The following is a 13,561-nucleotide window of genomic DNA, read 5'->3' as shown; positions in this document are numbered from 1 at the left end:
GGGGGGGGGGGGGGGGGGGGGGATGACACAACAAAGTTATATCATCCTGATTTATTTAGCTGTCTTACGCCAGAAAGATCCAAACTTTTCTGTCATATTCCCAGTGTGAGGTTTTTGTGCTGAAAGTCAGAAAAGTTTCTGTATTTGTAGCAGGAACATGTTCCTATTTTTGTGTAAGATGTTCCTTTGTTCAGTGATAACACTGTTCTGAAGCACATTGAAGACCTTGGCTCAGGCCTTTTAAGTACATTTTTGTTTATATGTGTATCTGTATTGTCCCATTATGTTTTCATGATATAATGATGTACAGATGTACTCCAGAGCAACTTTTGTTTCCTTGATTTGTTTTTGTCTCTAAATTTAGGCTTTTAGTTTGTGTCAAATGAAATGTGAATCACTCTCCCTTTACATAATAAAGGAGAAACATATGTTTGGGTCCCCCACAACCACCATATTTCTGTGGAGTGGTACCTCACGCAGCCTCTGTATTACTTGAGTCAAATGACAGGTCCTGGCCTTGCAACAGCAGCATGTTCTGGGGCAGCATCCACAAAGCTTGCATATCTCAAGGCTTTAGACAAGCCATTTAGCATTCCTCTCCCTTGGTTTCCCTGTAAATACGAGAAATTTATGATTGCTCATGAGGTAGCTGCTTTATGTTTCTGTTAAGGTCTTACGGTCTTTAAGAACAAACTATTTTTGTTACTTTGTAGTGTTTTGTTTTCTCTTAATTATACAAAGATGAATGTCTCCACCCATGCATGTCTTGACATCAAATGTTAAAACATATTTATTTGAGGTTTTGGAGAAAGTGACAGAACAGAATATGACACTGGGAAAAATGGCTATTAAAATTGACAACTACTAATTTATCAGAAGGTGGGTTTGTAAACTGCAGTGACATATGTGAGGTACTCTTCTGATCTGAGTTTCACAGTAAAGTCCTTTACTTTCGATGGGATCAGGAGTCAGCATAGGCAGTCAGGTCAGAGCAGAAACCTAGCATCCGCAGGAGGATTCGGCCCCTTTGGCAAAATATCAGGTGTATGGCACAAACCTCAGGTCTATATATGCATGTCCGTCCATATATATATATGCACCTCCTGTTCATTAGCCACAAAATGGCCTTTTTAAAGAGAGAGATACCATCATAGGTACCAAAAATAAAAAAGGCAGGATAGTGGTGATGAGCTTCCTGTATTCTGTCTCTACGCTGAAACGGAGAAACTGTATGTATATTTTAAAATAATGTATTTCTTTTTATCATGCAGCAACTTTTTGTAGATGTAACAAGTAATGAGGTTCACAGTGAGATAGCTGATGAGGTGACAACTATGGACAACATGATTGCTGAACTTCAGGGACTGAGCAACCAGCTGAGAGACCAGTGCTGACATACGGACCACATTTTGTGACAGGAAGACAATAATGATGTGTTTCTTTTGCCACAGCTTTTGCTGATGAAATGGTAACAATTCTAATGCAACAACACTCAATAAACATTTTTCTGTACAGTGCTTGTTCTTGTGGTCAGCTTTCTTCAGAGTTCAGGCTGCTATTTAAGATTCTTATCTGCTCTCCCTGTCTTACAAAATTCATGTTTTGGTTCCTCAGGCCCAGATTTTGTGGAACAGAGCTACTTGTATTTATAAGGTGATTACTGAGGATTAGTTCTGCCTGACTGCATCACACCCAGGCGCCAGGCCTCGGCGGGACGCCCCACCTATGTTGCAAGTGGGGGTTTCAGGGCGGGAGGAGATGGACAAGTACGCAGCAGAGGCGGGAGCTGGGCCAAGACTGACACCCTCACCGGTGAGGCACGCAGCCAATCGGACAGTGCGTCTGTCTGCCACTGGCCAATCGGAGGAGCTGTAAGGCTGGCCCATCGGTGGTGGGAAGCTGAGGTGAGGGCAGGTGGTGAGGGCAGGCTGTCATGGCGGGGAGCACTGTGGGCACTGGGGGGCTGAGGTGGCACGCTAGGTTTTCAGGCGCTTTCTGATTTTAATTTGGTGTTAATTCCTTACAGGGGAGTAGGAGTGGGGTCCCCAAAGTAAGAATTTAGGCTTTTTTGTTATTCTTGTAATACAATCAGAGTAGCAGGATGTTTGCTGCGTTAGGATTTACAAACAGTTATTACTTAAAACATAACTTGTGTCCCATTGGCGATAGAGTAGCGCTTCATTTGGGCCTTTTACAGGCACGGGGATTTCCCCCCACTAAGGCAGCAATAAAACTGCAATCTAAAGTACTCACATCTGACTAGAACTGAGTAATTTATTTTCATCTAGACTGTTTTGCATTGTTTCATTGTTAAGCGTCTTTCCTACAGCTGCTCTTACGATAGGATTTTTTTCAGGGTTTTCCAGGAACCTATGCAAAATAGTTTCCTCAGTCATCATGATTTCGGCTCTTTCTTCCTTATGAGAATGATGCAGTCTCCAAAAATGTGGTTATCTGCATTTTGGGTATGCACTGTCTGTGGTACAGTCATTAAAACTACACTGTGACTAAATGGCAGAAATACTCTCCCTGAAGAGAAAGTCAGAAGGTAAAAGGAAACCAAGCAATTAATTGGATTTGAAGCAGCAGTAAAAGCATGTTATTTTGGTGTGTGAAGGGGGAAGCTATCTTGACGCCTTCGTAAGGCTTTGTATCCTTGTAAAGCTTCTTAGAATGGAGAACAAATGATTTGCTGCCAGTATTTGAACATGAGGTTCCCACAAAAATTATTTTAGCATTGGGTTTACCTGCTAGTGAAGGAGAGCTGGCTCCAAAACACTTCTTCCTTGAGATAGCTCAGAAAGGGAGGAGGCATTGAAGTTTGTGCAGAGTGAATTTGCTGGAGATACTCCTATTTTGCTTGTATGTATAGTGAGGGCCCCACCCGACTCAAAAAATCAGGCTGTGAGTTTTGTGACAGATTTCCACCACTACTTTATCTTTTTATAATTATATTTTGATATGATTTACCTTATTCACAAAGGAGAAGAAAAAAATCTTTATGATTTTGTTCCCAACACTAAATTTTATTGGAAACAAAGGGTTTAGGTGTGCAATCATTCAGTGGCAGGAAAATCTCCTATTTTTCTTGTGATCTTATCGCAAATTTTAAATCAGAGTTACATCCCACTTTCATCTTGACAACATGAAACTTGAATTCAGTTGTCTTGATTTAAAAGAAAATAGTTTCCATTGAGTTTACTTGAGACACTTTTGTAACTGAAGTTTGGTGGTGCAGAACATGAAGCTGCGTTCATTTTTGTGTAATGGCTTCTTCCTAGCATTGAATAACAATAGATGGGAAGTTAACATTTCGTATAGAATATTAGAGAGGTCTGTGAGAAGGCCTTTATTTCCTTTTGCTTTTTATTTTTTTCTTTTGAAAACTATTTTTGTTTCTTTGCCCAAGGTGATCACATGAAAAAGTCATTTTGCTCTTCCAGTGTCTCTTCCCTGCAGTACTTCACATGTTTTCTCAGCACAGATTTTTTCCTCATTTGAGCCTCCCTCTCTTAGCAGATGTGTGGGATATAAACAACTTTGTCTTTCACCTAATAGAGGGAAAGCCCACTATCCACAAACAGTGTGTTCCTGAAGAGTGGGTTGATTAGTGTTATGACAGCACACCAATTTTCCTGCCATAATTAATGTAATAGAGGGGAGATATCTGCAGAGAGTTAAAAAAAAAACCCACAATTTAACTATGTACAGACAATATACATGGTGTGGAAGATGGAGAGGCTGGAGCTGGCTCACCATTCAGCAGATGCTGGCTTTTCAGAAGAAATGACCATCCCAGAAGATCTCAGCCACTTCATCCGTGAGACTGAACAGCTGATGTAAATCTCTCACCAGGTATGTTCTTGCTACCATTTTCTTTGTGTTAGTGGCATTTTCATCTTCCTCAGATACAAGGTGAGCCCATGCTGCTGCTTTAGAGTTCATCACAGGGGCCTTTTAAAAACATTACAGACATAAAAGCCACCTCAGTTTTGTGTGGTTCTCATTTTCTGTACTCAGGCCAGCAACATTTGGTTCAGAATAGCTCTAGGAGACCATTGTCATGAAGACAATGTTACTATAAAAGCTCTGGCTGTCAAAAAATCTTGCGAGTATGGGAAGGGGAAGGGAACGTTTCCTAAACAGACTGCAGATTTTCCAGATCTCCATCTTATGGGGAGCATCTGTCTTCTAACATGGGAATGTTTTTCTCTTGGATCACTCCCATGACAACTGCAGAATCCTTGAGGGTTTAGCAAAATTGGACAGTTCTTTCCCGATTTAGTTGTCACACCTACAAATACCTCTATAACATCTATGTTATTTTAAAGTGCTCTATCTACAGCTATATAGTAATGATTACTTAGTGTAGCATGGACTCGATTAAGCAAGATTTCACAGGAATGGCTTACAGTTCACAGTAGAACTTCAGATACTTCTGATCTTTTTTTCTTTCTGACTTAAGTATTAAGGATTTACCTATTTTGTCATCTCTCTGCTATTAGAGCTGATTTGGTGTGAAGTAGAGGTAAAATGGATGAGTCTAGAGTTTTTCAACTTCTGCCTACCCAGACAGGGAAAGCAATGGTCTCAGGGTTTTGAAAATGAGTATAAAACCAGTAAAGCTTGAAGGGAATGCAATATATGAAAAAGAATTTATTTCCATGGCCTAAGAGTGTTTGTTTATATGTCTTTGACCTAATATGGTTCAACCGATGATGTATTTTCAGCCACTGGTGGTTAGAACCCAGGGAAGATCTCCTGATTCACCGGGAGGACTGTGTCCACACAGGAAGCGTACACCGCCGGGTGTGGTGCTAAAAGGCGTTCTTGGGTTGGGACATTACTCATGAGCAGAAGTGAGTGTTCTTAGGGCCGGTGAGGCCACGCTGACTCAGGCAGGTCATCCCAAATAAATGCCAGTAAATGTTATGTTCCATGTCACATCGTCCTCGATGTTCCTTCCACCACACTGACTGGTACATTCAGGCAGCTCTCATCACATCAGTCATGCAGAGCTCTGTACCAAAAGTGCCTTGGAAAGAAAGAAAGCTTGGAATAATTTTTCAGATCTAAAAATGATGTATGGCTTATATGCAAATACAGAGGATACATTTACAAGTTAAGCTTTCAGATATGTACGTACATTGGTTAAAACTACACTTCTAATTATTTTCAAAATAAATAAGGCAGAAAAAAAGCCAGGTATTAATTTTATCCTGATTTGGAGCAGTACTCCCCAAGAAGGTATAAAGTCACTTTGAAATTATTTTGACTTGGCTCTTCTGTTCAGTATTTCTGTCTCAATATCAGTGACTGTATGAATGACAGTACAGATGGCCATAATGTATTTCAGGGGATAAAAGGAAGCTAAAAAAACTCATGCTATTTCCAGAGTAATACAAATTGAAATAATATGTAAGTATTTAACTTTTCTTCATCTGCATTCATGCAGAGCTCTGTACCAGAAGTGTGTACAAAATAGGGAAAAGGTAACAGCTGAAAGTATACAGCTTGGGTTCTCTGAACTTAAAAATAAACTGGAATTTGATAGGAAAATCTTATTCTAAAGAGGAAAAAATGACCATCAACTACATGGAGTTGTTTTCAGTGTGATTACTCAAACTAAGTGCTTTGTGTTTCAAAAATTATTTAAAGCAATTAACTTGATTCTTTTTGTTTATATTGTGTGTATATATGTAAGCACATATGTACACATATATGTATACATGTATAAATATGCACATATAGACATATATATAATCATGAGTGTGTGTGCCATAGAAAGAGTTGTTAATTCTGAAGGTATAAGAGGTACATTTACAGGAAGGTGCATCTCCTGAAAGCAGTATGCATTACAGAGACTGGAACATGTCAGCCTCCTTTCTGTGCATTTCTAGCGTGATTGCCACTAATCTAAGTGCTGACTACAGGAGAGATAGTCTTCTTTTTCAAAAATGACTAGTTATTTTGGGTGTACTGTTAAAGAAACCTTTAAAGGCACCAGAATTTAGAAGTGGATGTGGTAACACTCTCAGAAAACCAGACAGAGCCTTTCCATCGCTCCGACGTTATTCATTCAAAGTCTCTATTTTCAAAGTCCTATTCAGATTTGACAAAGTTAGGCCTAAATATCAGCCTGAACATGGATCATCTAAGTTTGTTATTAATAGGCAATAACTAGAGACTTTGTGAATGTTCACTGTAGTTCAGGGGGAAAATTCTTGCTTTCAAAATTAAATATCTTTAAAGACTGTCTGCCTTGGCTCTCAACTTCCTGCTTGCTTTGTTTCAACTCAATTTTCTAGTGAGCTTTTTATTGCTGGTCTACTGGTTAGGTTTAAAATATGTAAACAGATACATTTTAACATATGTTGTTTTCACTTTTTTATTCACATAGCAGATTTCCATTGATATCTGCCGTTACAAAACTGTGGTTTAATCCATTTATGAAACATTTTAAGTTCAAACAGTAATAGAACTGACTTTGTATTAGGGCTGAAGAATAAACTGAATGGAATTTCAGAAATTATTCTATTTTATCACAAAATTTTGACTGTCACCTTGAATTAAGACAGACATGGATAACACTTACTTTAAGAAGTGCTTTAATTTGCATTTCTGAAGATGTTTTATGTACGCAAGCGCATATAAAAGATGTGCCTATCCCCTGATGAGAACTGCCAAACCGGTAACACTTCTTTTTTCGGAGCTAAAAAGTCATAAGCAAATCAAGCCAGATGTAGGAAAGTCCATCCTGTACGTTTTACATGATAGGTTTCAGAAATAAAGCTGGCAAATGAGGGGAATTTCACAATGTGAATGGCAATAAAATATTTACTGTTATGCAAAAGCCATTGCAATACTGTACTGCAGATAGGTTTTGCACCATTCAGAAGTACTTATAAATAGATAGGTTTCAATCGACAAGTAGCTTATTCAGGCATGTGCTCAAATATAGTAGCTGCCTTCATTACACAAACATTTCTACTAATCCCTCAGCTACACTAATAAAAGAGTAATCCTTCATAGGCTGAATGTAGTAGCAGAAGTTCTTTTTTTAACTATTCACATCCTTCAAAGACCAAAGTCTAATCATTATTAGTGACTGTATTTGGTTTTCAGCAAATGAGCTGAAAATTGATAAGGCTTGGCAGCATGTTAAGTTAGAATTCCTTACTGAAAATGGAGATACCCTTACTCTTAGGAGCAGCTTATAGTATATACTGTATCTTAAGTAGATTTGTTCCTGCTCTTTAAACAAACAAAAACCCTAGAGAACAACAGCAGTCTTGTTGGGCGTTGGTTGGTTGGTTGGTTGGTTTACTATTTTTTACAGCATTTGCCCTTTCACTTGCTTCTTTCACACTTTTGATTTCATTGTTAAGGCAAGAAAAGTAAGTTTGTGAGTTCAGGCTGACTTCACTGAGCAAGATAAGGATTGCCAGGTAGGGACAAGACAAGTAAGCAAGTCACTGCCCTTCTGTACTGGGGCAGATAAGAGACCTATTACAATTTTAATCCATTAATGCTGATCTAAACCTAAATTAGGTCTCTGCAAGAACAGGGTTGTTTAGGATCAAAAACCTGTGATAATTAACTCTGCTTTCTGTATAGAACTGTTTTCCATGTTGACCTAAGTATGAAAGTCCATTTTTCTGATTCCAGTTTACTCTGACCTGAATGTTTTCTCAGAACACACCAAGAACCTTTTAATCACCAGTGATGTCATGTATCCCTTCTCCTTTTTTTTTTTTTCCTATTTATTTTAAACCTCAGTGATTTGTGAGTCAACTACAACAGTTCTTGGCCAAAAATCACTGTAATGAACCAGGCAAAGAAATACTAGCCAAGAGCTATGCAATGGAAAGCCAGGATCAACAGCATGAAAATCTTCAAAACTGCAAGTTAGCCTATTAATGACATCACTGCTGAAATGAAGCAGCTATATTTTGCAAGTCACATTTAGAAGTTAACCCCTACAATTCAGCTCTTTTCCACCATCATTTCTAAATAAGCATCATATTCTTTCCATGTTAAGTGCAATCGTTCCAGCCACCTCCAAGCCTCTTGTCCTGCTTTATTTTGGGTCTTTGCTTGCGGAAATGATGATCCTGCAATTGTGGAAACCACCTTTGTGTTTCTCTCTCCAGCCTCTCTGGCATGGAGTTGGCTTGCCCATCTTTACGTGATCTCTCAGCTCCCAACCACTTTTGTGACCTTTGGTCTCTGGAAAAACACTCCTGATTTTTTTATAGTTCTTTGTGTGCTTCTGCCCCACAGCAATTTCTTTTTGTCCGTTTCCAGTAGAAATGCCCCTTCCTCCCCTCCCTGTAATCTCTCTTCCCCACTTCTTTAAGGTTTCTGTATGAGGTCTTGGTAGGAAAGATGCTAGGAAGGACCTGAAGGTTGCAATTAGTATAGAGAGTAGCTAGCAGCAACATGAAAAATGTAATTTGTAGTGAGAAGAGTGTTAGTTGAAGGAGTGGAAAAAGGGCATTTTTCCCTCTGCCTTGGCTGAGCCCGTTGGAGAGGAGACAGAGGGCAAGAACCTCTATGTTTAACGGTGGTAAAGAGCACCGTAAGCCTTTGCCAGAAAATGGAGACTGTGGAGGGAGAACAGCAGCCCGGAGACGGTGATGATGGTCCCCGTGGAACTGCTGAAACAAGGAAAAAAAGATTAACACTATTCATCAGGCAGGAAGGCACAAGGCTTTTCTTGAGCAGAGGATTGAGCAGTAAGTAACCAGACCAAACTCCTATGCTGCCAGAGAGAGACGGCGGACCAACCGGCAGTAACAGATGCAGCTGGAGAGCAAGGGTAAGTCACAGTGTGGCAAGAGCCCAAAACGAAAAGAACCAAACTTTAGGCACGAATGCCAGCGTACTGTGGGGCTTTGAACGGCCCGTGCAGTCTGAGGGATTGTGTCTGTTTGGGAACGCTCCAACCATACCTGCAATTTTTTGATTTGTTTTATTCATAGGAGTCCATCTTGCACGGGTCAGATTCTGCTATTGTCAATGCTATCACTTCCTATTTTTAGAGGCTTGTAATTTGACTGTAAATTCTATGCAGTCCTAAAACCAGACGTAGTGAAGACAGTCTCAACCAGTCTGTGTTTTCTGTTTGCAAGTGAAAAACGGGCAAGTAGTTTGTAAGCTTGGCAAGATACTGGAATCAGATGATTTTTGTAATCTCTAACTGCAAAACTAACTTACTGTCATGCTGAGCAGAGGGGGTTTTGTAGCTGAAGTATGTCTTGCATTTGGCAGAGGGCTCCACAAGGGCTTTTACGGCTGTAGTAATCTCTAAGAAAGCTGATAGGCGAGCAAAGCAAGTTCAAAAGAGTTGATGTAGAATAACTTGCGCAGTTTCAAATAGAACTTCGAAGTGAGTCCTGTACAAATTAATGAGGGGAGGAAGAAAAAAAGGAAGTGGCCTATGGAAACCATTTAAGAAGTGAGGTCCATGAAATGAAACAGTGATAGTACTGAGAACGTGCAGCATTGTAACACCATTCACAGATGGCACAGGCAGCGAGATACTCGCTTCTGTCTGCTCAGAAACAGTTGTCAAATATGATTCGGATTCTGAGATGTTCCTAACCAGAACTATAGCAAACTTTTGGCAAACTATTAATCCGGAGGATTGATGCTGAGTCAGTAGGATTTTTCCAAGTTTCCTGAACATCTTGGAGAAAGATTCAGTCTCCTGAGGTTAAGCCTGTGCTTATCCTGTTCCCTTGGCATCCTATGTCTATTATCCTCTTATGAGTGCCTCACTCTCTTGGATAACACCAAGAGCTTTGTGCTTTGATCGGGTGACACCAACTACCTAACTTACCGTGGATGTTGCAGACCACTCTTATGTATATGTGTGCAAGGACACACAAATACACACACACAGACGCTTCTCTTGCTCGTAGCGGCACTCTCTCCACCTCAAGGCAAAGCAAAGTGATCTGGGATGTTCTGCTGCACAAGGTGACGTGTGTGCGACTGTTTCTCTGTGTTTTATCCATCCTGCATGTCAGTCCTCCCACCCATCGCAGCAGGAGTTCAAACACTGCAGTATAACATCACTGTCTGTAATCAAGTCTCTTGTGGATATCATGGGATCTTTGGATTTCTGCTTTTTCGAGCCATCTGCTTGAGGCAAAATTTCAGAGTTTCTGGTTAAGGTTTTATTATTCCCATGAGGTTTAACTGAGTGAAAGAGATGTCAGTGTTGTGAATGTCACCATGGTGGGGTGCGTTGGTTGGTTTGGTTGGTTGGTTTTTAAGAGGAAAGGTTTGTGATTATTTTCTAAAAGCAGTTGACCTCTGTGTTGTTTTGCGGGCAGTGCCTTCAACTGAGTGGTCAGTTTGATGCTGCATGTGGAGGCTTGGGGAGCTGGGCCAAGGAACCTTGGAAGGAGATGACAAATTAGTTTATTGAAATGAGAAACACATATATAATTCCTTTGTGTGTTTAGATCTTCTCTGGACATTTTCTCATACATTCATACTAGCAATTAATTTGCACATTGCAAATGGTTTTTTTTCATACGGGTCTACCTGTTGTGCCAGTATTGGAACAGCAGTGAAGGCAGCTTGCTGTGACAACAGCGAACACAACTAGGATACGTTGTCACACACTGCCTGCCCGTGTTTTGGATCACTGCAGATATGTCCACCTCCCAAGACATAAATCCTAAAGTAAAACCTGATATCCTCCCTGATGCTGCTTCTTGCTCTAATGATTTTTCTACGACAAGGTTCTGCATCAGTGAAAACAAATGGGTTTTGTATTATGGGATGGCAAGGTAATATCTATGCAGAAAAGCAATTGCATTCGAGTTGTTTTAAGCATTCACACTTTGATTTATTGTCACTGAAATTTAATCTAGGAAGTTTTTTCCTTTGGACTTTCTCTGCAAGAGTTCTAGTGAAAATATTGCATCAGCACTTCAGGAATGGAGCAGCAGTGTTATTCTGATCTGTCAAATGCAGAGGCCGTGAACTTCCCCTGAGAAACCCAGTGAAACAGCCTTTCTACTCACTGCAGGACTGGTAGTGTAAAGAACACTTCCTAAACTGGGGCCCCTACAGTAGCCCTCACAACTTATTCTGCATGCAAGCCTGACTTGTATGCATACTCTTGTTGGATGCCGTGGAGGAACGTTACTCGTGTGCGTGTAGATTTATCAGGGTGGATCCCAGCACAGCAGTAAGAGCAGCGTCCCTGAAAAAGTAGTGACTCTTCAAACTTACCTCAGCATAATGTTACCAGACCTTAAATGTGCCTTTCTGCAAGCTTAAATGTGTTTAGCCTTTATGAGTATTTCAAAACTTATTTGGAAAAATAATTAAAAATAAAAAGAGATTTGAGAAAGATACCTGAAATTAATATTAGACATTTTAAACATATAAACATCCTCATAGCAGTCATGCATCTGTTTGACGGAAGCTTAAAAATAACTTTGTCTTTTATGCTTGGCAAAATTGCGTATGTGCAAGTACATGTATGTGTGTGGGTTTGTGCCTTTTAAAGGCAAATGATGCTGACCTGCCTTTATAATTTACTGTCCTGTTTGCACTTGATACCATCAGTGATCTCAGCACAACTCTGGAAATGGTGTCTAATTGTGGCAGAATGAGGGCATGGGTATAAAATTGTTTTGTAAAAATCTCTCCTAAATATTGACTCTCTTGCAGCCATGGGATGGGAGGGTTTAAGAAATGGTATTTGGAAGATCTCAGAGCTCAGCTCTGTGCAAGGGGTTGGAAAGGATGATATAGCAATGCTTTGACTAAGAATCACAGTTAAGCGAGATTTGAATTACTCTTCTGATTTCTCCTCATTTAAAACCAAAATCTAGATAAGAACATACACACTCTCTCCTTGCCCCTATTTGTTTTTATTGTGCCTAAAACAAAGTAGCAGCAAAACCTCCATGTGTTATTGTCAGAGGCATGCAAGGAACAAGCTGAGCCCTCTACCAGGCATTAGTCTTTTCCTTTGCCTTCCAGTACCCCAGGCTTGGCCCGAGAATGGCATCAAGCTCTAAGGGGGTGTTGTTGACAGAAGAGGACATGCACAAGCATTTTTGCTTTCTTTACTCCTTTCTTACTCGTGGCTTTTGCCACCACATTCTCCTTCCTAAGACCTCATAAGTGACAGATGACGACCTCCCAAGTTCCTATCGGTCTTTCCTTCTCCTCCCTGGGGCCTTATAGGAGGGAATAACAGCTTTATCTGAAGTCACACCAGGGGGATCTTTGACACCCTGCTCCCCCCAGAACCATGGGGAGACACTCTGACTAGTGCAAGTTCTGCAGCCACCGGTTCTGTTGCCTCTTCCTTGCCTTAAGTCACCACCTCACACATTAACCTTCCCTGTTGCAACTCATTTACGGCTGCCTTGTCTTCAGGATGTGGTTTGAGAGGCTCTGTACCTCCCAGGGACCCTCCTTTCTTCTGCAGCACATCTCTTCTGGAACCAGGCTCTCTCCAGCTCCCACTGCTCCAGCATGGTCCCTTCAGAGGAACCTACAGGGCTCACAGGCAGGCTTTGGAGGTGGTGGACTTGGCCTACTCCCTGTCAACCCTGGAGTCAGCAAAGGTAATTCCGATGGCTCAAGGAGAGGAATGGGAGTGCAGACACTTCTGATCCTTCCTCTTGGCTTCTCTCGAATGAAAGGGAGATTGGAATTGTTTTTTCTCCTTACAGTGTTAAGTGAGGCATCCCTGTGCATTAAGAAAGAGATACTCACCTAATGTGAGGGGGAAAAAAAAAAGCAAAAATTTTTCTTGTGCGCTCATAAAATCTTAGAAATGGAAAAACACAGCCATTGTTTAGTTATTGAGGTGCAGGCAGCAAGCGGAGGGCTCAGCCATGGCTGAGATCTCCAGGGGGATGGACACTGCACACATCCCAGAAGTCCTTATTGCAAGGGCTGCGATTTACAGTAACATCTGGTAGGATGTCAGCCTGCTCCACGCTGACGTGCCAGAGCTCATGTCCATACAGTTAAAAGCTTTTCTCTCCCAAACAACGTTGGACCTGTCAGCTGCCTATTGGGAACAGTCCCTGGCCCATCCTAATGTCCAAACTTGAACTGTGCCCGTGTAATGCTTGGAAGAGAGTTAGCTGGCCTAAGCCAAAACCATGCCAGAGGCCATGCTACCAACGCAGTGAGATGGGTGACTGCGGTGGGCCTGCGCTCAGACACTGTTAGTTTGACCAGTCTAGACACAGCTGAACAATACAGTTCCTCCTCCTAAAAAACCACAGCCCAAGGACTGCCAAATAGGCAGAGGAATAAGAACGTCAGTTTTTAGCATGTTCATTTTATGTACAAGTTGCTGTTATTTTCTGTGAGCGGGTGGAGGAGATGTGAGGTAAGGCCTTGTAAAAGGCAAAGGGCTTTGCAGGTGACCTTGGAGCCACTGGTTATGGATGTAGTTACATATATGGAAGATGTCCCAGAGGCGACCTTGGGGAGCTGACAAAGAGAAGCTTGTTGCCTTGGCAGAACAAAGAAGCCACAGATGGAAAAAGTAATAGATAACGGCAGT

The 13,561-nt window shown here is 41.1% G+C and overlaps 1 protein-coding gene across 1 annotated transcript in view; it reads left to right on the top strand.

Annotated features, from left to right (window-relative positions):
• The window catches only part of TTC27 (tetratricopeptide repeat domain 27), a 123,820-nt gene extending 122,306 nt beyond the window's left edge, over positions 1-1,514 (top strand). Inside the window, exon 19 of the mRNA XM_009697697.1 lies at positions 1,272-1,514. Coding sequence (XP_009695999.1) covers positions 1,272-1,394 — 123 coding nt within the window. The 3' untranslated portion in view covers positions 1,395-1,514. The remainder of the gene's footprint in view (positions 1-1,271) is intronic.
• The last annotated feature ends 12,047 nt before the right edge of the window (positions 1,515-13,561 follow it).

Source organism: Cariama cristata, unplaced genomic scaffold (genome assembly GCF_000690535.1).
Source record: "Cariama cristata isolate BGI_N322 unplaced genomic scaffold, ASM69053v1 scaffold1833, whole genome shotgun sequence".
In the NCBI taxonomy this organism is placed as follows: Eukaryota; Metazoa; Chordata; class Aves; order Cariamiformes; family Cariamidae; genus Cariama; species Cariama cristata.
Note: the sequence above shows the minus strand (reverse complement) of the source record. Positions and strands in the feature narration are given on the sequence as shown.